This window comes from Pseudorca crassidens, chromosome 17, assembly GCF_039906515.1.
Source record: "Pseudorca crassidens isolate mPseCra1 chromosome 17, mPseCra1.hap1, whole genome shotgun sequence".
In the NCBI taxonomy this organism is placed as follows: Eukaryota; Metazoa; Chordata; class Mammalia; order Artiodactyla; family Delphinidae; genus Pseudorca; species Pseudorca crassidens.
The window spans coordinates 67,388,511-67,414,848 of NC_090312.1; the positions used below are offsets into that span (position 1 = coordinate 67,388,511).

Consider the following 26,338-nt stretch of genomic DNA (forward strand, 5'->3'; position numbering starts at 1 on the left):
GTTCAGCCCTCACCCACTTTCACCTTGAACCCTTGGCAATCACTGGTCTTTTTACTGTCTCTGTGGTTTTGTCAATCCATTTATTTTTAAGGTTCCGAAGGACATTCCTTTATTTATAAAGTGGGCCCTCAGTAAATACTATGTGCCAGGCATTGTTCTGTGCCTTGGGAGTATAGTAGAGAATTAAAAATTTAAAAATGCCCAAAATAAAAAATCTCCCTTACACTTATATTCTAGTACATCAGTCCTCCAGGCTCAGCTGGGTCCTAAGTAGGAGTGAAATAGGATCTCCCCCAGTTAGCCCCACAGTCTCAGGTCAGACCCCTTTTTCCCCGTCTTTTCTGCCTGCAGTCTAGTTCCAGGAATCCCGTCTGCTGGCCTCCTCCAGGTGCCACCTGGGTTTTCTCTCCTAAGACCAGCTAGGGCATGATGCCATTTCCCAACTTCCTCTCCTGCTGTCTCTGAAAGGCCTGCAGGCACACCTCTTTTAGACTCCCCTTAAGCTTTTACCACTAGTTATCTATAGCCCTGCCTAGCGCTAATAAAAGAAAATAGTTCACAAAATTATAAGAAGCAGGTGCCCATGAAAATTGTCTAAATACTAGCTTGGATAAGATCTCCTCCTTTGGAAGAGGATGACCCAAAGTCTCAGCCTCCAAATGTCCTCTTCCTGGGCAGGCAGACATCAGTCCCCCTGCCTTGCCATAAGGAGCCCCATTCTTATCCCTGCTGCCCTCTCCCTAGCCCTTGTCCTCTAGAAAGATAAGCGGTTTCAGTGGGTGAGGACGGGCCGGGGAGAAGGTGGAAGACAGAAAGAGATCCCTTTCCTCTTTCCCGCTCCACCTCTCCGCCTGCTTTCGGTTTCACACAAGAGACATGCTTAAAGAACAACTAAATGGACTCCTTGGAAGCCTCCTGAGCACATTCTTCCCGCAGACCACTGGGCCTGCTCCTGCAGGCTGCGGGGAGCCCGTGGTGTGCGTCTGTTCCCAACTACACGTTCAGCAGAGTTGCGCTGCTAGTGTGACTTGGCCACGTTGGGAGCGTGGACACCATGGAAATCAGTCAGTGCTACAAATCAGTTTTACTGTTTTTTCCCCCAGAGAGCTACTTTGCCAGCACACCACTGGGCAGATCTTTCTTAATCAAATCCTTGTATCGATTCTACCATAGACATTAAATCCATGAGCCCTGTATTAATTCACATGCTCTAATTCTACTCTCCATGGTCGGGGGGCGGGGAGGGGGAACGCCAACCAAAGTCAACGGGGGATTTCATCCTCTAAGTCTTGAACACCAGGCTTATGCCTTAAGCTGCGCAGAACTTGTTATACTTTCATACAACTGGTTATACTTCCATTAACCTTGAAAGAAAGATGGAGGCAATTCACAGGTGATTTCATCCGCTTGATTTTCATTGATGTCTCACAACAGTATGATGTCTCACAACTTTCTGTTGCAGATGTGGGGCGAGGATCACGGTTAGCATTTCTTTCCAGGCCCTGCCTGCCCCGTAGACCGTTTGCCCGTCCTGTGTAATTAACTAGGTGCCGCCCCTGCTGACGCGCCCTTTGTGCTCCTGTAGGACCGCGCACGCAAGAGCCAAAGCTGACGCCGCCGACCAGGCTGCTCTGGCCGCCCGCCAGGAGTGTGACATCGCGAGAGCTGTGGCCAGAGAGCTGTCACCTGACTTCTACCAGCCAGGTAGGACAGGTGACCTGTGATGGGAGGGGTAGGAGCATTGCCTCTGGTTTCCTTTTTCCCTTCTTTTCCTTTTAATCCAAAGGTCTGTGCCCCATGAATTTCAGCAATACTACAAAACAAGTGGGAGCTTAGAGTAACACGTGCCTGGAGCCCGAGTGTTAGCGCTGGAGATCTGGCTTCTTCCCCGGTGCCTCTGCCCACCCTCCAGCAACAGACTTTGAGCTGATAGCAGTAAACAAGATAGGAATCTAAAAGAGAAGTGGTTAAGAAATTGTGTTAGTGTGTTGGGGACCATCTCAGGTGCTAAAACAGGTACCTCAAAATCAGAAGCACGGGGAACCATCACGTTAGCAATAAGAGAAGAGCCAGTAAGTACTGCGACTTTTTTTTTTTTTAATACACCTCAAAGGAATTTGGTTAGGACGTAAAGAAATATACCACTTAAAGACAGATGAATCTGCACAGATTAAGAGGAGAAAATCGTTCCAGATCATCTGGCTCAGATGTTATAGAATAGCAGTAAACAAATATTTACAGTGGGTTTCAATAGTTACCTCACTTCTTAGTGGTCTCCTAGTAGACTGCTTCCATCCCTTTAATATACTGGTGTTAACAAAATGGCAGTCGCCACCTTTTTATATATGTTTCTCCATTGTTTTAGAAACAGCATCTTCCTGTTGATTTGTAGGATCAATAGATTTCTGGGCAAGAGAGACTAAAAGAAATGTTCTAAGTTTCAAAATTTATATTGTCTTGGTAAAGTTTTTTCACATTGGTTTCTGTTAATCAAGCTGGATAAGTAGCACCCTGCACAACACACGTGTCCAATACCTGTTTGGTTCCAGTGAAGGTGACATAATATTGGAACCCACAGGGCATTAGTGTGACTACATGAACAAGGTAAGTCACAGTGAATAGAAGACCAAGTGTCCATGTATTCTAAAAGCTAGGAACGGGGCTATAATAAAGGATGGGAGAATGAAAAGGAAATGACAGGATTTTTTTTTTTTTTTTTTTTTCTGCAAAGAATGAAGACAGTAAAAGGCCATTAACAAGACTCAGTTTTTAGGAGGAGAGCTTAGGGAGGGGCCCAGTCCGGTTGCTGAGTTGATTGAGTTACCACAGAGCGACTTCTGTACTAGTTCAGCTCCAAGGGAGGGGACCAGTGATAATGGGCCTCTTCTTTTGTGTGCATCCTTTCTAAACCTCTGGGTGGGATTTAAATCATTGAATACGTATGTGTATTTTATTAGGAAAAGGAAATTTTCCATTTTTTGCAGTAGGAATAAACACTCTTCTGGAAACTCACACACGTTAGCAGCTACGTGTCCTAGGGTGTGAGAGCTGGGGAGGCGATTCAGCCACCCGGAGGGATCATCTTTTTCCTTCCCAGCAGTGAAGCTTTTGGGAGCAGCTCAGCAGTCAGGAGACGGTGCAGGTTCACATAGCAGCCCTGGGCTCGAGCTGCTTTGGAAGCAAACAAACTTGCTGTTGTCTGCAGATGGTCATTTCTTGATTCTGTTGTTAATTCTGTTGGGGAATAGGGTCGCTGTAGCTTGCTATTAGGTGTTAACAAGAGGTAAATGATACGGGAGGTCATCTCAGTTTTCCAGGCTAAATGGTTTTAAAAGCTTTTTATGATGTGAAAGCATTTGAGGGGGGAAAACATATTGTGGGAAAATGTAATTCCACCCTTTCTTAGCTAAAACAGCTTCATATAAGCAAGCTGTCAGTAATGAATATATCACAGCGGCACGAGATGACAAGGGGTCTGTTTGAGACAGGAGCTAAGGGCAGCGGCTGCAATCCCCTTTGACCCGCAGCCAACACTTCCTTCGACAACTGTATAGAAAGCCTTTTCTGTACTGAGTATTATTGATCTTCTCACGGGAGCATAACTCATGCTTTCCACTCTGCATTTACAGGGTGATCAGATCAGATAGACATTTCTGAAAGGGCTTTCAAGTACTTTCTCTGAGTCAGGCTGCTTGTTTCATTTACATATCACAGATACAAATGTTCCCTTTGTTTGGAATGGATGTGTCTTATATAGAAGTTGTTAACCCTGGGGAAAGAAGGATGTCTGTCATAGCTTATATTTCGAACACTTTCATAGTAAGTTACCTCTTTTCAGGAGCTGGCGGTATTTTCAGATATTTCCCATCTTAGTTCAGTCTTCTACTTTTAGTTCAAAACTGTATTATTCTATAGTTTAGTTTAAAACTACAGAAAAAACATAGCCATGTAGAATGGCTTTATCACTCAAAGGGCCAAGTCGTAACATAAGACAAAGCGTACCAATGGATGTGTATGAATGTGTATGTACATGATCGCATAGTACCCAGAAACCTAAATTGCCATGAGTATGAGTGACACAGTGAGTTGTCCCCCAGGAACTTAGAAATGAGGTTGCCCTCCGGGAGTTAAAGTGAGCCCATGAGACTGCACAGAAGTGTATAAAGTGATCGTAAGTGACAGCACGGCTGTAGCATAGCAAGATTTCCTTGTAACCTGATTGAGTGTATTGAAACCTCTAAAGACTCGGTCACCCCCCAAAGTAGCATAGAAGAAAGAGTCACAGAGGCGAAACTAGGCAGTGCCCATCCAGATGCTGTCTAGAGGAGAGCAAACCCATGGCCCAAAACCTTGGAGTACCGCAGTTGCATTGGCAAGGACGTTTCTGCGATAGGGAGGGATGCGGGGAGCCGTTGCCAGCTGTGTGTGGCCTTCCTGGCGAGATCATCCGAGTGAAGAAATGGGTGCATCAGGTTAGCTCAGCATGATGCCATTAGCTACTTGATTCATCTCATGCCTCCGTCTTGATTCCACATCCACCACTAACCTTCTGATTTTCGTTGAGCTTCTCGTGGAGGTCTGCCAACAGGGAGAGCACGCACTGGTGGTAATCAGTGCAGGTCTCAGGCCTCCGTGACATTTACCTTGCTCATTGTGAACTGATGAATTGGTCTTCTGGTGTCAACCATCAGTCTTGTGAGCTTTGGTGATGTGAGTCTGCCCCAAGGGATGGCTCTACTTCAAAGTGCGGATGAAATCAGGTTTTTAAGCCCGGAAAGCTGAGGTGAGACTTTGGAGGATCACTGAGCAGGTAGTGGGGAGTTGGACATGGTGGAGAATGATTGGGAAACTCTATGTATGGCTCATTTCCCCACTGTTTCAATTTCCTTTCCATCAAGATGCTCATTTTGTTTTTAATTTCCAGTGATGTTTGTCCGTTGTGGGGGTCACTGGTCATGGGTTAAAAAAGAGAATGTGGCAAATGTATTACGTAGGGCCCTCTTGCCAGGTGGCCTAGGCAGCACCCTCAACGAGCTTTGTCTTTCTGTGTTTAAGTGTGTGTATTAGTCAGCTTGGGCTGCTAAAACAAAGTACCATGGACGGGGTGGCTTACACAATAGACATTTATTTTTCGTGGTTCTGGAGGCTGGAAGTCCAAGATCAGGGTGCCAGCATGGCTGGGTCCTGGTGATGCCCACCTTCCTGGCTCACAGATGGCCTTTCCCCAGTGCATGCACCTGGAGAGAGAGAACTCTGGTGTCTCTTCCTCTTTTCATAAGAGCATTAAGCCCATCGTGAGAGTCTCACCCTCGTGAACTAATCTAAGCTATCTCCCAAAGGCCACACCTCCAATAACATCACATTGGGGGTTAGGGCTTCAACATATGAATTTGTGAGGGGCAGGGAGACAAACAGGGTGTAACACACACACACACACACACACACACAGCGTGTTGATTACTTAAAGTGAAGTCTTTTAGTCTAGATTATTTTGAGACAGTGATAACTAAGCTCTGGTATGGATTGGAAGTCTTAAGAATTGTCCGTGCCTATCATTAATATGTAATACTTTTGGTTAAGAAGAAAGAAGCATCCTGGAATAGATGCCTTCTAAACTCACTTTCCAGACCCAAAATTCTGAATAAATTTTTTTCATAGAAAAAGGAAAACTGAATAATCCACTAGTTGACGTGAAATTAATAATTCATGGGTTTGCTGGTTATTCTTACCACTTAGGCATTCCAGTGTATCCCCTTCCACACACGTGTGTATTGAAAGCCCACCATGTGCAAGGGGCCCTGGGCTGGGTGTCCCACGGCTTGCGGACAACAGGGCTGTGGCTGTGTTCTCAGAAGTTGTGGTATTGTTACCGATGGGACTCTAAAGTCCTGTGGGAATGTAGCATTCTTTCCACATGGAATATAAAAGGGATCCTGCTATCGGTTATACAATTTTTTAAAAAATCTTTCAGTCTGGTCTTCTTTTACTGATTGGCAGTCTCCGCAGAAAAATCCTGCTATCTATTTAATGACTTCTGATGTTGCTACAAAGCATTTGGCATCAGCACTGCCCTGGTAGACATTTGTTTGGAGGAGTCTCCGTGGTGCTTCCTCTGCCCACAGCCGTTTCCCTGAGGCTCACCTATGAAGAACTAGCTGAACGCCCTGCTGTTTCCATCCGCCGTTCATGCCAGCTGTGACGTGTAACCTTTCTGTGTGTGGGCATGACACGTGCTCAGTGTTGTTGTTTCGTGTTGTGCGGCATGTCAGTGAGCAGGTGACCCGTCTCTGACATCGTCCCAATACTAAATCCCCAGGGGAGAAAAAAAATCCCTTAGGATTTAGAAATACTGTCTGTAAAAACAGACAAAAATGCTGACTGCGACAGCTATCAACACTTCTCATAATTTCCCTCCTTGGTGATATTCTGACTAGTCTTTTTAATGAACTGCTGCATCTCATCAACTTTATGCTGCTTGGCATTGCAACACTGACGCACGTTACTACACAGACAAGTAGTAGTCACACCGTGTGCCTTCCAAGAAACTTGTCCAGGAAAAACTTTTGCCCTCTGCGTTATACTAAATATCTTGTTTTAAAAGCACTTAATCTTACTCTGTAAAATCTAAGTGTGTATCCTCAGGTAGCTGGCCAGTCCCCAGCTGACTACGCCATGCTGGAACCACTTCCAGCTGGATGCAGGTAAGGGAGGCTGGAGTTGGGTCTACCTCTAGTCAACATACTTTTTGCCACACTTTAATTTTTTTTTTTAATTAATTTTTTTTTTGAGTCAGAAGTCTTTATTTCAAGGTCTCGCCCAGGTGCTTTTTTTTCATTTATTTAAATTTTTATTTTATATTGGAGTATAGTTGATTAACAATGTTAGTTTCAGGTGTACAGCAGAGTGATTCAGTTATACATATACACGGATCTATTCTTTTTCAGATTCTTTACCCATTTAGGTTATTACAGAATACTGAGGGGAGTTCCTTGTGCTATACAGTAGGTTCTTGTTGGTTATCTATTTTATTTATTTTAATTTTTTTTTTTTTTATTATTTATCTTTGGCTGCGTTGGGTCTTCGTTGCTGTGCGCAGGCTTTCTCTCGTTGTGGTGAGCGGGGGCTACTCTTTGTTGCGGTGCACAGGCATCTCATTGCAGTGGCTTCTCTTGTTGCGGAGCACAGGCTCTAGGCATGCAGGCTTCAGTAGTTGCAGCACGCGAGCTCAGTAGTTGCAGCACTCGGGTCCTGGAGCACACGGGCTTCAGTAGTTGTGGCGTGTGGGCTCTAGAGCGAAGGCTCAGTAGTAGAGCGCACGGGCTTAGTTGCTCTGCATCATGTGGGATCTTCCTGGACCAGGGATTGAACCCATGTCCCCTGCATTGGCAGGTGGATTCTTGACCACTGTGCCACCAGGGAAGTCCCTGGTTTTCTGTTTTAAATATAGCAGTGTTTACATGTCAATCCCAAATTTGCCATGCTTTTAAATGCCAATACTGGGTACATGAGAGTTACCTGGAGCATTTGTTAAACATCAAGATTTCTAGGCTTCGATTCATACTTATTAAATTCTCTGGGAATCGCACCCCAGGTACCTCTGATGGGCAGCAAATGTGGACTGACTGCTTTGGAGTGCCTTTATTCCCTTATCCAGCCAATTTTTAACGCATAATAAAGCTGGGGGGGATTTTTTCATCTGAAAGGTGGTGCTGGTAAATTCTTTGAGCTCAACAGGTTTTGAATATCATCAGAAGCCCTGTAAATAAAACTGAATTGAATACGCCTGAAAACCATGTCTTAGGAGATAGGGCACAAGAAATGCCTTTCCTAAGACATTTAAGACAGGAAAACTGTGCAAAGGAGCAATGCATGAGATTTCTAAAGATCTAAAGGAGTGGTTAGACCGGTATTTGAGAGTTCATAAACATAATAAATACATTCAATGGAATCCAAAATAAAGCTTCGTAAGTCGGTTACTACAAAATCCTCCAGTGGCCAAATCATTCTCTGCTTGGCCTATTAATGATAGCATAAATTAAGAGGTAGGCAGAGTTCTACTTACTCTTTACAAAGAGCGTTTGAAACTGTGCTTTGTCTTCAGGTATTTGTAAGTCTTTGTTCTTTTTCCAGATAACTAAAGCATATCACTTTTTAAAAAATTATTTTTCTTGGACCCGCTCTTACTGAATTGCCTGAGTTTCCTCCCAAATAAACGATCTCTTGCCGCTGTTAGCGTTTCAGCAGAGTCTCATCCCTTGCTGGCAGCTGGTGCTTGCTGGGATCTGTCAGAGCAGCTCCCATTTCAGCTTCTCGTCTGCTTTCTGCAGTAAACGCAGGTGAGACCAGTGGTTACCCAGATAAATCCTGAACTTGTAAGCGTCACTGTTAGGGTCTCACCTTTTCAAAATGGAGCACATAGGCTTTGTGACAGCTTTATTTCTCGTGGTTCAGTGACTGTCTCCTTCCAACATCAAGAGTGCATAACTAGTCATGTTTGCCAGAGATTATTTTTTCCCGTTCTTTTCTGTTGTGTGTATTTAAACATTAGCTTTTAATATGACTTAATCTCAAGAGAGAAGGATTTGCAAAATTAACTTTTGCACTGACCCCTTAGACTGAAGACATTAAAAGTACTTCGTAATTTGTGTTTCAGAGTTAGGCGGCTTAAATGAAAAATGATTGGCTCCAAGAGCCTTGACTGTTAATTACCTTTGCACGGAACACTTCCTACCATGCCTAGATGGGTATTTCAGTAATGCTCTACAATTGGATAACAGAGAAGCACAAATGAAACCAAGTTCTGATGAAATCTGGGGTAGAGGGGTGGGAGGAAAAAATGTAAACAGTACACTGCAGAGGTGCAGAGGAGGGGCTTCTCCATGAAAGGCCAGTATAAATGTTCTTCATGGGTTTTTGAAAGTAGGGGCAAGCCTGTCGATGAAGAATGTCGCTTTCTGGTGCTGCCGATGCTTCTTCCTCTTGGTGGTATGTCCCAGTCACAACACCAAGGAAGAATCCAGAAACAAAGACAGCACCTTTTGAATAATTGCAGTTGCCTCTTTTTCTTCACTCAAGTGAGATACATCTCTGCCAAGAAATCATACTGCCGTTTTTAATGGAGGATGTAAAAGAAAATTGCCGATTTTTTTAAAGGGGGTACTTAACCAAGTTTAGAAAAGGAAATCTCAGTTGTTGGCGGTGTTGACCTGTTTGGGAAATTTGAACCCTGTTTGGCTTTGTCTTCTGGAGGGTGGAATATGAGATAATGCTCTTATGCTTTTGGCCCTGAGTACAAGCTATAAATGTGGGTCCTTGGGGATTCTCATTTCTGGGCTTAGTGTATTCCATGTTGCATTATATTCTAAGGATACACAGGAGCTGTGTGACTTTGAGTTTTTCAGCTGCTACAGCTGTTTCCATATCAGTAAAATCGGAATATCGCCTGCTTCCTAAGATTTCGGTGAGGCTTTACATTTTGGAAAGTGCCTTGTATAATAAACGGCAGTCTCACAACATGGGAGGAGCAATTAGGAGGAGCAATTACAAGTCGGTAGTATGTAATTTTTTTATTTACCTTTTTGAAATTTTTTATTTTCACACAATTTTCTTTTTTTTTTTTTTTTTTTTTGCGGTACGCGAGCCTCTCACTGCTGTGGCCTCTCCCGTGGCGGAGCACAGGCTCCGGACGCGCAGGCTCAGCGGCCATGGCTCACGGGCCCAGCCGCTTCGCGGCACATGGGATCTTTCCAGACTGGGGCACGAACCCGCGTCCCCTGCATCGGCAGGCGGACTCTCAACCACTGTGCCACCAGGGAAGCCCTATTTTTACACAATTTTTAAAGGTTATTTTCTATTTACAGTTATTACAAGATATTGGCTATACCCTCCTTGTTGTACAATACATCCTTGAGCCTATCCTACACCCAGTAGTTCTTCTATTCCCCCACCTTATAGTGCCCCTCCCTCCCTCCCCACTGGTACCCACTAGTTTGTTCTCTGTATATCTGTGAGTCTGCTGCTTTTCTGTTATATTTCCTAGTTGGTTTTATCTTTTAGATTCCATAAGTGACACCATACAGTATTTGTTTTTCTCTGACTTATTTCACTTAGCATAATGCCCTCCAAGTCCGTCCACGTTGCTGCACATGGGAAACTTGCGTTCTCTTTTATGTCTGAGTAGTATTCCGCGTGTGTGTATATAAAACCTCTTCTTTATCCATTCATCTGTTGGTGGAGGCAGTATGTACTTTTAACAATTTTAAGGATAATTGTTCTTCAGCCCCTCTGGGCTGAGAGGTGGGAGTAGAGACAGGAAGGGAAGCGAACAGATGCAGTGCTCTGGAGTTGACAAGAGCTGGTCAGCTCCTGTAAGCAAGTTGGTGGGTGATTTCTTCCTTGGGTACTCCAGAGATGACATTGTCAGCTCCTGCCCCTTTGCAGAGAAGAGGGCCAGCTGGACTGTGTGACCTTGACTTGCTGTGATGAAAAATGGCTGATGGGTGAAGTGGTGGCCAAAGGATGCACAGGACCCGGTTACTGGGGAGGGGCTGAGGGGCAAAGTGCCTAGAAAGAAGGGCACTGCCTTGGAGCATGTCTCTGAGGGCCCCAGAAAGGCCCTTCTCTGGACCACTGGCCTCCTTAAATAAGCGCTCACTGCCAGTACCATCTTGTGATGCACATTCTCCTTACATCCCCACTCCCCCCAAAATCTACCCATAAAATAACAATGGCACCAGGGTCCCTTTTTTTAAGTGAAATTTTCTTCTATTTATGAAAATAACATATGATTGTTACACAATTCTAAAGTACTCAGAAAAAGAAAAAAAAAATCCTGAGACTACAGAGCCAAAGACAACTGCCTTGTCTTGACTTTGATGCCTGCAGAAACGCTGCTGATGCAAACCCAGGCTGTGAAGGGACTCCGAGTAAGTCATCTTATAAAGTGTAACCTAAAGCTCAGAAGTTGTTCCTAACTAGGCAGTTTAAATGCTCCTTTGATGAAGGGTCATTAAAACTATGTTATCTGCATGTTCTCCACCGACAGTGTAGATACTTTATTAAACACTAATATATTTAAGTGTTCTAATATATTACATATTAAACATACGAGTCAGTTTATTTCTGTATATGAGTGTATACTCTGTATTTTAGTTACACCATGTAAATTGGAACGTTCAGATTAATTATGGTGCTGTCTCGAGTGCTCTATCCATATGAATTCTGCCTCTGTATTCTACCAGCAGCAAAAAGCAGGACTGTTTAACTTTTGTGGCTATCACAATAGTGTACATAATGGTATATATTAACTTAAAAACTTTTAATCAGTAAATAATCTTTTCTCCCAGGGAATGAAACGTCCTTATGCTTAGTCAAAGCCTCATAAATATGTTTAAAACGAAAAGAGAAAAGGCTAAGCTGATTTAGCAAAATACTATATGAGTAGCCATGAGGAACAAGCCTTTATGCCTTATTATTTTTTATCACCTTCCCTCGTGTTGTCCCCTTTCTCCCCAGGTCCAGATTATGTCAAACAGAGATTTCAGGAAGGTGTAGATGCTAAAGAAAATCCAGAAGAAAAGGTCCCGGAAAAGCCACCTACACCAAAGGAATCTCCTCACTTTTATCGCAAAGGCACGACACCCCCAGCGTCTCCCGAGGCAAGTCCCAAACAAGGCGGCTCTCCCTCCCCAAAGCCCGTGAAGAAGCAGAATCCCAGCTCAGGGGCCAGACTCAACCAAGACAAAAGGAGTGCAGCCGAGGAGCAGGTGACGGCCACCGTCAATAAGCCCTTGACCTCCAAGGCTCCCACGAAGGAGGTGGGAGCGGCTGTGCCCCACTCCAGGTACTCTGGCCGTCACCACGTCCCTAACCCCAGTAACGGGGAGCTGCACTCTCAGTATCACGGCTACTACGTGAAACTGAACGCCCCCCAGTACCCCCCGGAGGACGTGGAAGAAGAGGAAGGGCCAAGCCAGTCTTCCTCGGCGCTGGTGCACAAGCCATCGCCCAACAGGTGGAGTCCCCCTAAATCTGTGACAAAACCAGTTGCCAAAGAAAGCAAAGCTGAGCCAAAAGCTAAGAAGTCTGAACTTGCTATACCAAAGAACCCAGCAAGCAACGATTCGTGCCCTGCTTTGGAAAAAGAAGCCAATTCGGTAAGTCGTGCGAGACGTGTTTTTCTCTCACTTCTGCTCCTTTTGGTTCTTTCGGGTGGCAGCGTGGGGCATCTGCGCCTTGATGATGACGATTTGCACCTACGCTTAGCAAAAGTCCCTGGGAGCACCGGGCTGTGTAGAGTAGAGCCTAGCACTGGTAGCTTGAGCCACAGTGGGCTCTCGGGCAGAAATTCCTCTGTGCTCACTCGGCCAACCCTCAGGCTTCATGCAGGTAGGCTGACGTGACTAGCTTGTTGCAGCTCCACTTTTACAAGCCTTTACCAGCACTTCTTGGTGAGCTTCATGGTAGCTGTTGAATTCCCTGGCGGTCCAGTGGTTAGGACTCTGCACTTTTGTTCCCGGTGGATTTAAGGTTCTTTCTTCGTTGTGAAAGAATTCGGAGACAAAGTGGTAGATTTATTTAGAGAAAAACACACTCCACAGACAGAGTGTGGGCCATCTTGGAAGGCAAGAGGCTTCGAAATATGGGGTGGTTCATTTTTATGGGCTGGTAATTTCATAGGCTAATGAGTGGATTATTCCAACTTTGGGGGAAGGGCCGGGGATTTCCAGGAATTGGGTCACCGCCCACTTTTTGACCTTTTATGGTTGGCCTCGGAACTGTCGGAACGTGGCGCTGGTGGATGTGTCATTTAGCATAAGGTGATACATTACAATGAGCATGCAATGAGGCTTAAGGTCTTCTGGAAGTCAGATCTTCTGCCATCTTGGACCTAGTTGGTTCTAACCAGTCTTTGTCATGTACTATGGCTATATCATTTTTTTAAAGGTTGTGCCCTGCCCCCTTCTGTCCTGTTTCACTTTCATTGCTGAGGGCCAGGGTTCGATCCCTGGTCAGGGAACTAAGATCCCACAAGCTGTGAGGCACCACCAAAAAAAAAAAGGACTACATGGTAGCTGTCTTACTAGCTCTGGCTGCTATAACAAAACTACCCTAGACTGGGTGGTCTAAACAGCAAACATTTATTTCTCACAGTTCTGAAGGCTCAGGAGTCCCAAGATCAAGGCACCAGCAGATTCAGTGTCTGGTGAGAAGCCACTTACTTACTTCCTGGTCGATAGAACACAGGCCGTCTTTCTCCCTGTGTCCTCACGGGACTGAGAGGAAACAAGCTCTCTGGCGTCTCTTCTTGGAAGGGCACTAATCCCGTCCTGAGGGCTCCACCCTCATGAGCTGATTCTCTCCCAAAGGTTCCACCTCCAAATACCATCACATTGGGGGTTAGGGCTTCAGTGGATGAATTTGGGGGCAGGGGATAGATCCAAATATGCAGTCCATAACAATAGCTAATTCTGAGGGCTGGGAAGGAATCACGGCCCACCTGCCCCCTGCGCCTGTGCTCTAACCAGGAGGAGGGCTCCACTGCCATTTGCTAAGTCCTTAACCTGCCTTTTGACTCTGCACCCACAATGGTCAGCATCTTTAGACAAAAGAACATCTTTTCTAGCTATTATGAATTATTCTCATAAATAGTGTGGATTTTATTGAATGGCCAGGCTTTGCAGCTAGAACTTTTTCTTTCCCATATGAGAAGTGAAATTTTTCAACTGTTTAAGAAAATCACTTTGGTCTTCTAACTCCTCCGAGTGTCAGTTCTCCTAAAATTTCAGTTTTCTGGTAGATGCTAGTTTTATTATGAGTCTGGAGCATTTAAGGTTTTTGTTATTTCATCCTCATTCCATGAGATTTGTTAATGATAAAAGGAATTAGTATTTTATCAAATTCTGTAGCATTTATAAAATCTGAAGCTAAGTAATTTTTGATAAAAAGCTGACTGATCTGTTGACCTAGTCATATGCCTTTGGAAAAGATTGTAATTTAGGGAGGAAGCCATAGCTGACCCAGTATTTACTAGTAATTTCAGAAACATTTGCATAAAGGTGTGGATTAATATTTTGGCCAACAATACATCCATCAGTTTCTTACCTTTAAGAAAAAATTCTTACTGTTCTATCTACTCATAGGGTTAGACATTGAAATTCATTTTTTAATTAACTTATATTTGAAATTTCTTAGGTTTATTTTGCTAATATCTATCAACACAGGTTCCCACCTTTTTAAAATTCTCACCATTTTAATTATCTAAATATGAATAAATCAGGTTAACTTTCTGAGAGTCAACCTCCATATAGATAAATGGTTTTCAAAACAATAACTTTGAGACTGTTCAGTGAGCATTCATCTTTTAAAATATTTTAACACTGGTATGTCAGTATCCTGATATTATAACTGTCTGTGCTAATATCATCACTACTGAATTTGTTAAATGTGATAACTCACTTCTTATTTGGCTTTCAGCATTTATAGCCATAGGTTAGTAAGGCCTCACCTACGTATTAGTATTGGTTTGCCTGATTTACAAAGGGGAGATTCAGGCAATGCAAGGCTATTATCGTTTATACCTTCGGGTACCCAGTAGTGGGGTTCAGTTGATTTCCAGAACTCCCCAAGGGGAAGCGTGTGCCCCAGTGTTCCTCATATTAGATGAGTTACCTAGTAGTCTTTCTGTAAAACGTTACTAATAGGTATATTTGGTAAATTCACAGCCTTCTTGTTTAGAAACAGCATCTGTCTTAACGAATGTGCAAAACAGTCAGATTCTGGGAGTTGGCCAAGCATCGTGCAGCTCTGCAGGCCGGTCTCTAGGGTTCCCCTAAACACCCCAAGAGAGAAGGGAGGCCAGCAGCTCTGCACCTCTGCCGGGAGCTGGAAGGCAGGACTGAGTTGGCACCTTCGTGCGGAGACTTTCACAATTAACCTTCTCTTCCTTAATAACATAAAGCTGCCTCTCGCACCCCTTATAACTGTTTTCTTCACAGAGAGTTAGGAAGTGACAAAATCATCCTAAAGTTAGGCCGTGAATGGCCTTTAAAACAAAAGAGCACTGCATACAATTTCGAGGTAAAAAGACACTGTGTAAGTTAGAAGTTTACAAATAACAACGTGGAAATTCATGGCAGAGTTCACACTAAAGCAGACATCTGAGGGGAAGCAGACTGAATCCATCTTTGTGAGAGATCCACCTTGAGTCAGCATCGCCACGTGTAGGGTGGCTGACCAAACCATCTGCACAATTTTAGCCAGCTTACTGAGACAGGGTAGGCTAGTGGCTAGCGGTAGGGCCTCTGGCGCCAGACTTCACAGGTTCACATCCTAGCTGTGTTACTTACCAGCTCGATGACCTTAGGCAAGTTTCTTGACTGCTCCGTGACTTGATTTTTTCATCTGTACCTGTATCAAGGGTTGTGGTAAAGATTAAATGAGTTGATACTTTATAAAGTTCTCAGCACAGTGCCTAGCACAAAGTAAGTATTCAAAGAGCGTTGACTGTTACTGAGTTCGCCTTAACACTAGTTGGAGCATAAATAGTTCATAAATATTCCAGTAGGTTTTGACCCACCCTCTGGATCACCCTAGATATTGATCTCCTAGAAATCCAGAGACTCTTCTGGGACACAGGCTGACACTTAGGGGAAGGGAAGCCCTGGCAAGGCTCACTCTGCACCGTCCCTTCAGTCTGTGACTCCTATGGACTCAATGCTATGGGATGCCAGAATTTTTTGTAGGATTTTTGCAGTGTGGCAGCTTGGCTAGGAGGCAGTAGAGGTATCTTTAGAACCTTATCGTCAAATAGACTAGTGAGGAGTCTTCTCTTTAGGAATCTCAACTCCTGAAAACTACCTGCACTTTTCTCTTAGCAATTACACCGATCAGCCTCAGAGTCTGAGATTTACCCGACCTTTCTTCTGAATTGTCGTAAAACCTAAGGCATCCCTATCCCTGTTAGATCAGGTTTGAAACACACACACACATTCCATAAATACATATAACTAAACTTGGCTTTTTCCATGTTTTTGGAGAAGTTTGAGGTTTAACATAAACTATACTAACTCTTCAGAAAATTCTTCACAATTTTAAATGAGCGATAGTATCTTGAAGAAAAAAATTTTGAGTTAGAACGTCTTTCCATATTTTGACTTCCTGCACTTTATTTTCTAACTGCCTGAAAGTTTCTTCCAAACAAGACTCGCACTTTGCCCTGCCACAGCTTCTTTTATTACACCTGTCCCAGTCCGTCTTGAAAATCAAGACTGATTTTTTTTTTTCATTTTGCTATTTTAAGCTACAACTGGCCACCACAGTCATATTTATGAGACTTCACCTTAAAGCTTTCCACCCTGTACCCAGCCCAGGTATCTGAAGAGCACAGAGGTCACTGACGTCTTGGTATCTGCCTATTAAACATAGCATCCCAGAACTTATTTTTTACCTGGTTGCTGTTTGAGTCTTTTATTGCTGGTTTACCCTCATCTTCACTGAGTCATCTTTAAAAATAGCTTTATATAATGGAGCTATACTAGTAGGAGAAATATACATATATTTGTATATTAGAACATATACGAGAAATACATGTTCAATAGTGTTAGGTATATAAATATATATACACACACAAGCCCAAAATACTAACCAATTCAAAAAGGTTAGAAATTCATAGACCCTTATAAGGATTTATGAAATGGGAGTTAAAGGTCCAGGCACACCTTAAGTCTTTGAAAGTAGCTTTACTGAAGGTACTCTATTATTCCGCTTTCCTAGCGTCCGTGTAAGTCACTGAACTCCACATTGTATTGCTCTGACCCTGTTACTTTTCCTCATCTTCTTTCATATCACTGTCTTTAGGAATTATGAAAAGAAATCCACTAACCCAAAAGAGTTGAGACGATCCCAAAATTCTTAACACATTCATGGCAAGATCTAATCAGTTTGTGTAGTAACAGCATTTCTTTAATCTCCATGCTGAGTAATGATGTTGAACGATCATCTCAATTATTTTCTGAGTTATAAGAGTTTCCTACATTATTGATATGTTCTAAGTTAACCATGATTGAGGAGTTACATAGGTTGAGAACACAACTCTACTAAAAGAACCATTGGTCATTATCAAGATTTGATGTTTTTCTGATACTACAGTATCATAGGATGTAGATGAAAATGCCATTTTAGAGAAGTTGATGGGAAATTATTTTTAAACTAAGGCCTGTGGGTTTAATAGATAAAAAGAACGTGTAGCTCTGAAGTGAACAGACTAAAGTTTAATCCCAGTTCTAATTTGTTCAGACTGGCCTGAGTAACCTTGGGCAAGACATTTACCCTCTCGGAGCTTTGTAAAATGGAACTAATAGTCACCGTGAAGAATTAAGTGTTTGTTTTCCTCCCATTTACTTGGGGTTTAGGAACTAGGCTTTTTCTTCTTCCTAACAGTCCCTACATCAAGGGCACCCATTTTTATTCCTCCTCTCTCTCACCCTGATTTTATTAATCACCCTGTTCCTCATTTAATACAGTGAATATATCAGTTCAACCACCACCTCCACAGCACTTGGAAAAGTACCAAAAGATTGGTTTTCATTAAATATTGGTTGCCTGGATGAACTGGGCAGCCCTTATGTGTGGGCATAGAGTGGTAAACAAGGCAGTGCCCCTGTGGAACTCAGTCTAGGGGGAAAGATGACAGTTAACAAGAAACGACAGTAAAGTGTGAAGCGTTAGGGTAAAGAACAGGGTACTCTGACCTCTACCAAGGAGGCTGTGACCTCATCCAGAAAGGAGATGTCCTTGAAGGATATGAGACTCAAGCCCTAGGTCCTGCGAGATAAGCACTGGACCAGTGGCAGTTCCGGTCTCCCACGCTCACTTACCCACCCCTCCCCACAAAAAAAATCACATCAATACGACATTTGAGGACTCTGACCCAGTTTCACTGTAGTCTCATTGGATAGTCAAATATAGTACAACTGTTTCCTCATCTGTAGAATGAGAATAAAACTACCTACCCAACCTCTCTTATATGGCAAGTTTTAGAACACTTTTTAGAACACTTTTAATGCTACTTAAGAATTAGACACTATTTTAATAGTAAATACCAAGATCGCATCTTTGTAATAAAGATGGCCAAGCACAGGCAAATCTAAAAAGATGGGTCATATAAGGTTTCTTTGTTTTTTTTTTTAAAAAAAAAAGTAAATTTTGGGTACCTTGGGCTATGTGGTATTTATTTATAGCAGTATTTGGCAAAATAGGACTCTGATTTGTTAAAATGCAACCTGATTTCTGAAACGTTGTGGCTTTAAGCAGAGGAATTAAAAATTAGAGCTGCACAGTAACTTCTGAGAGGGCTCAATTTCCCACTTGCAGCTTTTACCTTAAGGAAGGGATAGTATCCAAAAAGAAACCCAGGAAAAGCAAGAGTCAAAGAACCTCATTTTGAGTTTTTCCTAAACGTTTCCAGAGCAGCCTCATTGTCTGCGGATTTCACTCTCCCCTTCTGACTGCCTTTATGAGGAAATGATTCTTCTTTATCCGACGACTTACATACACCTTAACAAAAATGCGTATCTAATTCCCATCAGTTTTTAAACCCTTTACGGTGAGCTGTGTCTCACCCAGACTGTTGCCCAGTGTTTCGAGGTGAAGTCGATTACTTTTTAAGTCGTTTTTTAGCTTTAATCAAGACTGGATTCATCTTTAAGTGAAAGTTGAGAGACGGCTCCATTTAAATACAGCCTAGCTATTTTTAGTTTATACCTTTTGGAACTGCTGTCATTCTTCATACCTTATTTACTGCAACTGTGTTGGGTCTTTTTAAATATTTTTGGTAATTGGTTTTGTGAGCTAATTTATCTACTGCCGTTAACATGGAAAAGTGACACTTGTTTTGTTCTATTTCGTCTCCAGGGCCCTAATTCAATCATGATTGTCCTCGTCATGCTGTTGAATATCGGGTTGGCCATTCTTTTTGTCCACTTTCTAACTTGATTGGAATTAGGAAAAGGTAAGAACAGCCTTCATTTCTCTATAAAATCACAATATATAACATTTTTTCCCCATATTCAAATTTTTTTTTTTTTAACAACTACGTATTGTCCTTCACTTTAATTGTGGCTGTGCCTGAATGCGATTCAACATAGTTACTCAATGATGTAACTGTTTTGACCCTTCAGTGAAGTCATGACAACTAGTGGTGTTAGCCCACAGTTCTCTGCGGTGGTGTCATCAGCCCTTTAAATGGCACACCGCAGTCAGACTCAGACACAGGGAAGGAGGCTTGGAATTAGGATGGGATCACCAGAGAGAGAGAGAGAGAGATGAAACTGGGGAAATTCAGCCGGGGGACCCGTTCGGTCCCCCTGGGAATGCTTTGGGGTCCTCTGGGAGCTGAAGCAAGCAGCCATGTTGGAGAGCAAAACTTAATAATCATTCTTTTTTAAAATCTGCTGAAGCAGCCCCATCCGGCGAAGTTCCTGGCATTGGCTACTCCATCTGTCCTAGCAGAGTGTGACTAAACTGGAAATGTATGGAGCTGCATTTTTTTTTTTTTTTTTGATGGAAGTCAACAGCTGCCTTACTATTTTACCATCTGACGATTCTAGTAGGGAGCTGGGGAAACAAACGACTGCCCGAGGAATGCGGTCGGAGGATTGTGTTGCTGTGGCCGTGGTTCCAGCATTCACTCCTGTCTCATTAGAAGAAGTAGGTAGCCGCATCACTCACCAGTCTTATGCCATGACCTGCTGCTTTCTCATCTCCTGGAACGTCCCGGGAGAGAAGGTTTCGTTGGCTTGTGCACGATTATGTTCATTTCTGCTGTTTATTTAAATCCGATGTATAGTCATCTTCAACATGCGGTCCCGGCTGGCTGAAGCGCACATGTGTCGCATCTCAAGGAAAAGAAACAACAGAATGCTAGAGAAAATGTGTTTATTTTGATAGCAATACATCATTCTTCGTGTCGTTTAGTCTTCCTAAACCTGTAAAAGGCTATTTAAAAGTTAGCAATTTGAAAGGCATTACACCTACCTAAAAATAATTTAACTTTAAACATTTTTAACACTACTGAGATGAATTATTTACGCACTTAGGAGGTGCTAAATTTTAAAAGCTGAAACACGAGAGAATTCTAAGAAGTAGAGTCAAAATGTTGCATGGATTGCAGTAATCGGTGTTTAAAGGATTCAGTTTCATTGCTGACGTACTTTGCCAACCAAATAAAATCTTGTCAGTAGCTATGTTAATTCCCATGAAAGTTAAGCAAGATGCTATTAATAACTGCTCTTTTTTTTTTTTCTCCCCAAACTTAAATTTTTGTTGAATACGTTCAGGTAGAGCATAAAGCTTTGTTAAAATCAGTGCTTCTCAATTTTACGCCTTTCATGTTTTTCAAAGTCCTTTTGTAATTGTATTTCACATTTTAAAGGCTTAGACAATTTTTAAGTATCTGTCTTTTGCAGTCCTTTGTTATTCTGACATAATCTGATTTTTTTGCTGTTTTATAATTTATTCTTTATTACTCAGAAGCATGCTTATTTAGAGAAACTACGTGGTCTTTATAAAAATACTTATTTAAAAAGAAAATCAGGGGAGGTAAGTTATCTGTCCAATCTTGGTAAGACGTTACTGAGGAGAGGGAGCTCTTCCTAAACATTTTCACCATCTGCATGGTTTAATCAGATTCTTTTTACCTTATCTGCTACTGTTCCGACGCAGAAGAGACAATTCCCGTATTAGCACAGGTGTGGACTGAATGCTTTGTCACCTGCAGGGCAGTAACGCAGTGGTGTTTTTTGCAGAAGTACAATATGTTGAGAATCCTGGGTGTGACCAATATGGAATAAAGAAGAAAGCAGAAAGAGAGCAAATGAAAATTACAACTTGTATATTTATTTATTTTTTACATTTTGCTTTGACTTTTAAATTTAGGAAGTATACGTTTTTCCCCAAGAAACGTTTCAGTTCCTGTGTCAGTCTCAATATTCTCACTGCTCCTTCCTCACCCCATCCCTCTTGATGCTGGGAAAGCTGATTTTTTAAAAAAATTAAATAAAATATTTAATCTTAAGTGTTTATTTCAAATGTGTAATGCTTTGGAAAATAATGGGTAACAGATAATAAAGGATATGTTTATAAAGTGAGCATGTTGGTTCCATTTATAAATGTATGTATGATTTATAAGCTTTTTTAAAAACAAAGCTCAAATTGTTGGTATTTTTCTAAAATGTGCACAGCTGTATTTTACATGAAAGGCTCTTTCTAATGGGTTGTTATACTGTACTCTACTCTACATTTTGGACAGCACATGAAGTCTGCCAATGTACTTAATAAAACATGACTTTGTTTATTTAAAGTTTCTTGCTGTGAAAAAGAACTCCCTACCTGCGAGTTCCGTTATTTATAATCCTTGAAACCAAAATGTATAATGTACAGTTTTCACAACTGTATCTGCTCTAATAAAAAAAAACGTTGGTTATTAATAAAGTTGCAGGTGTGTTTCCTTTATGAGTAAATTACTGTCTTGAGTTATGTGGAATTTTTGGCTGGTGATGGTGGTGAAAGAAAGATCTGCTGAGAAATTAATAATAGAAATGGGGGGGGGGGGCGCAGTGCTCAAAGAACCCACCTGGCAGAAGGTCTTACGCTGCACCATTAAGTTTTCTCTTCGTCTCTTTCATCTTAGGCCTTTGGAATCATTTTGCAGAGTAAGATTCATCGCTCTGCTTTACTGCCTTCGTTAATTGTATTAGTGCCTTATCCCGGGTTTTGAGTCTGCTCCTGTTTTTAAGGAAAACTTAAAGATGAAGTAAGTCTCTCCTGCGTGGGCACTTTTCAGTTACAGTTTTCTGACCATTGTGACCCAAAGAAATTACTATGTTGCTCTGGCCTCTGCTGCTTAGGTCCAAAGTGCAGCTGAATAAACTTGCTGCCACTAGAACCTGCAGCCTTTGAAGCCATCCTCGGTGCTGGCCTCGGCTGGCTCCACGCATCAGCAGGCAGCCTGTGAAGTACAATAAACGGACCTTCTCCAGAACAGCTTCCCACGGAGCTGCCACAGCGCTTTTAAATTCCCAAGTGAGCCACTCCTGTTGAGGGCTGAGGTATCGAAGACCCCCACGTAAGCAATGCCCAGTTATCGCCTCTAGGTGTTAACGGATTTATCAACTCACGTGATTCATCTCCTAGCAAATCCTAAGGGAACAGAACACAGGACAGACTACTTCGGAGCAGGCGGGAGAAGCACAGGGTGCTAGAAAGATTATTGACTCCAGATTTGTGTCCAAACCACGTGTTTCAGTGGCTGAAGCCAAAGCTAGGGTGAAGACCGTGTGGTTGGGAGATCTGGAAAATATTCTGCGTGCCCTTTTCGTACAACAGCTATTCCAAGAGTCGTGGTGAGCAGCTCCCTGGGCTCAATCTGTGCACTCGCAGCCCCCCCCCCCCCCCCCCAGGCTCTGCAAAGCGGTGTAGGCTCTTCTCTCCAACTTCATAGGCAGCTGTGGACGTGGCGTATTCTGCCAGGACAGTGTAAGGATCCATCAGGCCGTGTTCGATGATCCCAGGTGTGTCAATTATCTATGTCCAGCATGTCCTTTTTACCCCCAAAGTACCAGAAAGGACTTAGGATTCTGTCATAGCCTCTACAGGGGCCTGACATATGGGAGTAGGAGAAAATATCAGCGTATATAGAATGCAGTGAATATGGGTGAAGTTTTGGCTGTGGTCATGATTGATGGAGGAATTCTTCTCTAATCTGTGTCCCTGGTTTCCTCATCTGTAAAATGGGTAGAACCACAGCGCTGACCTCATCGGAGAAGGAGATGAGCTTATTTACCTGAAGTGCTTAGTACAGTACCTGGCACATAGGAACTGCTTCGTACATGTTAGCCTTTACTAACTGGAAGAACTAGGGGAAATTTTAATTCCTGTGTCTCAAACACATTAAAAAATATATAGTAAGATCCCACTAAAGGCCTCTTTATAAAGGTTAATTATGCCATAGGTCATATGATGTTCTTTAGTGGTAGTCATTGAGTCTCTCTCACTGGGAAAATCGAAGGCCACACTTACAGAGCTCCGTCTCTACACTAAAATGTGATTTTTAATATAGTAGGATACGAGACATTTGCTTTACACAAAGAACTTTCTCGTCTCATTAGAGTCTTACAAGGTCCCTGTGAACGATTTCCTGCAGGTAAATGACTTGCCCAAGGTCATGTAGCCAAAAAGCTACGAATATTTGTATCAGAGTCCCAGCTATGACTCTAAATGCTGTGCTTTTTCATTTCATATATTGACCAGCATTATTCCAGACTGTCATACTGATCAGCCATGAAAAGGCAGAAAATACGATGAAATACAAGGTAACAGTGTGGGTTGAATGAGCCCATTTCCGTAAGTTCCTGAATGCTACTCAGTTGATGTAACTATAACAGAGACTATCAAAAGTTCTGAATAAGGTACTTAAAATCCTAAGTGTTAAGTATATTTAAGTTTCATAACTTTTAGTTCGGTATTTCAATAAGATGTTGATTTTTGAACCTTAAAAAATACTAAATATTATTAATAAACGTTTAGTTCTTAAGTGCTATCTTGCTTGGTATTTTGGAGTAAGAGGCATTTTACAAATGAACTTGGTATGGGTTGTGTTTGAACCTGATCTCTAGGATTAACCCAGAAACCGCACATAGAAGGCCTAAAAGATTTAGATGTATATCATGATGTTCTTTTGAATACTTTACCTTAGTGTTCCATAGAATTGCCTTGGTATTCTCTCAATCCCAAGTCTCATTTAGGTAAACTATTAGTAGAATTACCACAGAAAGGGAGGGCCAGAGATTTGGTCAGCTAGTGATTGATAAGGCTGTTTGCTTACTGTGGTGAAGAGCATTATCCATCTTTGAAAAGAATTTTGGAGAGAGGGTGTGGAGGCAGAGACAAAATCAGTGGAAGATGACTACAACGTTGAGGTACAAGTCTTTCCTTGTCTGCATCCTTGTCCCAAGCAAACTCATTCAGGAAATTATCAAGAACAATACTGAACATTCAGTGGAATTCATGACGATATTTGCTTCAGGGAAAGCAGTGGAAGAGGGCTTTAGTTTAAGACTATATGTATCACATTCCTGCCACTTACTGCACATATTTGAAAGAAAAGAATCTGATTAAGTATCACGTCCCTAATTCAGTAAAAGTGGAGGCAAAAGTGAGAAGCCACAAAGTCATCTAATCTTCTCATGTTCTAGGCATGTTTTAACAATCGCTCTGACCGCTAGAGCAAATACCTAGAAATCAGGTAGCTGTTTCTGAAGGTGATAAAGGCCAAGAAGATGCTCAAATGTAGCATCATTGTGGAGCTAAGGGGTGGTGGACCCCATCACCTAAGAACTAGACGTGGCATTTGAAAAGCAGTTTTAAATTGGATAATTGAGCCAAATAAAAGTTAGGAGAGGTTAGAAACCTACAAATCCATACAACATTCAAAAGGATAAACAAGTATCACTTAAGTCTGTCGTTACTCATCAATCCACTGAAACCAAGCAAGAATTTGGGAAATAATCTCAACACGAGAAAGCACTAAAGAATGAAACATATTTGTGCTTCAAATAAAAGTTTGGTGTTAACTACATCCAGCTGGTTTTGTCAGGATACAACAAGTAATGTGAGGAATTCTTAACTTTTTTTTAATTTCTCTTGTGCACTAAGAATATTTCCTTACTTTGCAATTTGGCTTTCTTTTATTAGAATTTTTGTGCATTGAATTACCTTTCCATTTTTTTCTAATAATCATGTCCATTTCTTCCTTCACAAAAGAGTATTACTAACCAGAATAGATCCTAGAAGACTATATGTTTAAGTTTTTACTGGTTTACTCTATAAATTTACCTGTATTTGTGTTGACTTCCAAAGACTACCTGAGTAAATTGTAAAGGAAGTACTCGAAACCTATTTGCTGCCCTGCTTCAGGCCCTCAGGAGTTTTCACGCTACCTGTGTGTTCAGTACATTGCCCAATGCCCTGTGCCCCGGGAGTCCCCAGCTCTCCATCTCACCTAATCGTAGCCTGGCTCCTTATCAGGCTCCCCACACCAGGGGCAAGCTTAGACACACACAACGCACCAGTGCAGTTTGACAAGCAGGTCAACTTAACTGAGGATGTTAATTCAAACAGAGAAGCACAAGAAGGCCTCAAAAGCAGGCACATCACTTTCTCAGATGCAGTTTTATGAAACCAGCGACACTTCGTTTTGAGTCATCCCCATATTCATAGGATATGCCAACACCAAACATCTCATGTCCATTTTGGGACCCTCTAAGGATAGTTTTGGTGTCTGTAAAATGGGAACAATAATATCTGCCTCATAGTGTTTTTGTAAGAATCAAAATAGGTAACTTCAGTCAGGAGAGGTTAGAAGAGGTTAGGAGGTTAGGAGAGGCACCTGGTAGACTCTCAACATATAGCAGGTACGATTACACTTAACACTTTCACCTTTCTTAGCAATGTTTACTTCTTCCTTCATTAATAAACTCCTAGGCCCAAGATGGACTCTTTTCTTGCCAAGGGTACCCGTTCAGCAAACCAAAACGTAGATAACTTTCTAGTCCCTGCTCCGCCTAACCAGAAACTCAATATATACAGTCAGCCAATCAACCCCCAAACACCAAGCCAACCTAGACCTTCTCACCCCAAAGTTGACTCTGCGGCTCCAGCCAATTAGATATGTTCAATTTCTCTTTTCCTTGTTCTTTATTCTTTATCCAATAAAAGCTTCCTACCTTCTCCCCCATTTTGCAATTCTCCAAAAGAAAACTATGCTTCATCAAGTGTAAAATAAAGTTTGTGTGTATCACCTAAATTATTTTCTTTATTGTTCATGATTACTCAATTCATGTTTGTTTACATTCACTGAAATGAAATTCTTTGGCTATTAAGTATCAGGTCCTGCCCAAAGGAATGTATCTGCATAGAGAATCAGTTGTACTTTAAATCATTTAAATGAGTTCCTTATGAAAAGCAAAGGGCAGACAGTTAAAAATCAAAGCTTATAATGATCATCAGAAGGTTTACTGGTGAGTATTGATGCGTTTCTCCTAAGAAGCTTAGGAATATTTAATAATACGGAACACTCGTTATATACACTAGGTACAACTATTCATTAGTGTCTATTAATCACAGAAACTTTATAATAAAAGATACAGTTAAGGCGTACTAGAAACAAGCTTGACAAAGGCTTGCCGGAGTGATGACACTCTTAGCTGTAGGAGCTAGCTTCCTGATCCATGTAGAGCGTCAAGATTTTCACTGATACCCAGAAGTGTGTTAATGGGCCCCG

General features: G+C 42.1%; 1 protein-coding gene and 1 long non-coding RNA gene across 4 annotated transcripts in view; one reads left to right on the forward strand and one right to left on the reverse strand.

Annotated features, from left to right (window-relative positions):
* LOC137210323 (uncharacterized) overlaps nucleotides 1-15,395 on the reverse strand; it is a 29,139-nt gene extending 13,744 nt beyond the window's left edge. Inside the window, exon 1 of the long non-coding RNA XR_010936460.1 lies at nucleotides 15,348-15,395. This is a non-coding gene — a long non-coding RNA (uncharacterized lncRNA). The remainder of the gene's footprint in view (nucleotides 1-15,347) is intronic.
* JPH1 (junctophilin 1) overlaps nucleotides 1-25,846 on the forward strand; it is an 84,119-nt gene extending 58,273 nt beyond the window's left edge. Inside the window, exons 3-6 of one of the 3 annotated variants that reach the window (XM_067712030.1) lie at nucleotides 1,586-1,704; nucleotides 11,515-12,155; nucleotides 18,913-19,009; nucleotides 21,689-25,846. In XM_067712030.1, coding sequence (XP_067568131.1) covers nucleotides 1,586-1,704; nucleotides 11,515-12,155; nucleotides 18,913-18,993 — 841 coding nt within the window. In that variant the 3' untranslated portion in view covers nucleotides 18,994-19,009; nucleotides 21,689-25,846. Of the gene's footprint in view, nucleotides 1-1,585; nucleotides 1,705-11,514; nucleotides 12,156-18,912; nucleotides 19,010-19,457; nucleotides 21,490-21,688 lie in introns of those variants that run through there. The other 2 variants (XM_067712029.1, XM_067712028.1) reach the window with 2 other exon arrangements.
* Nucleotides 25,847-26,338: the final 492 nt, after the last annotated feature.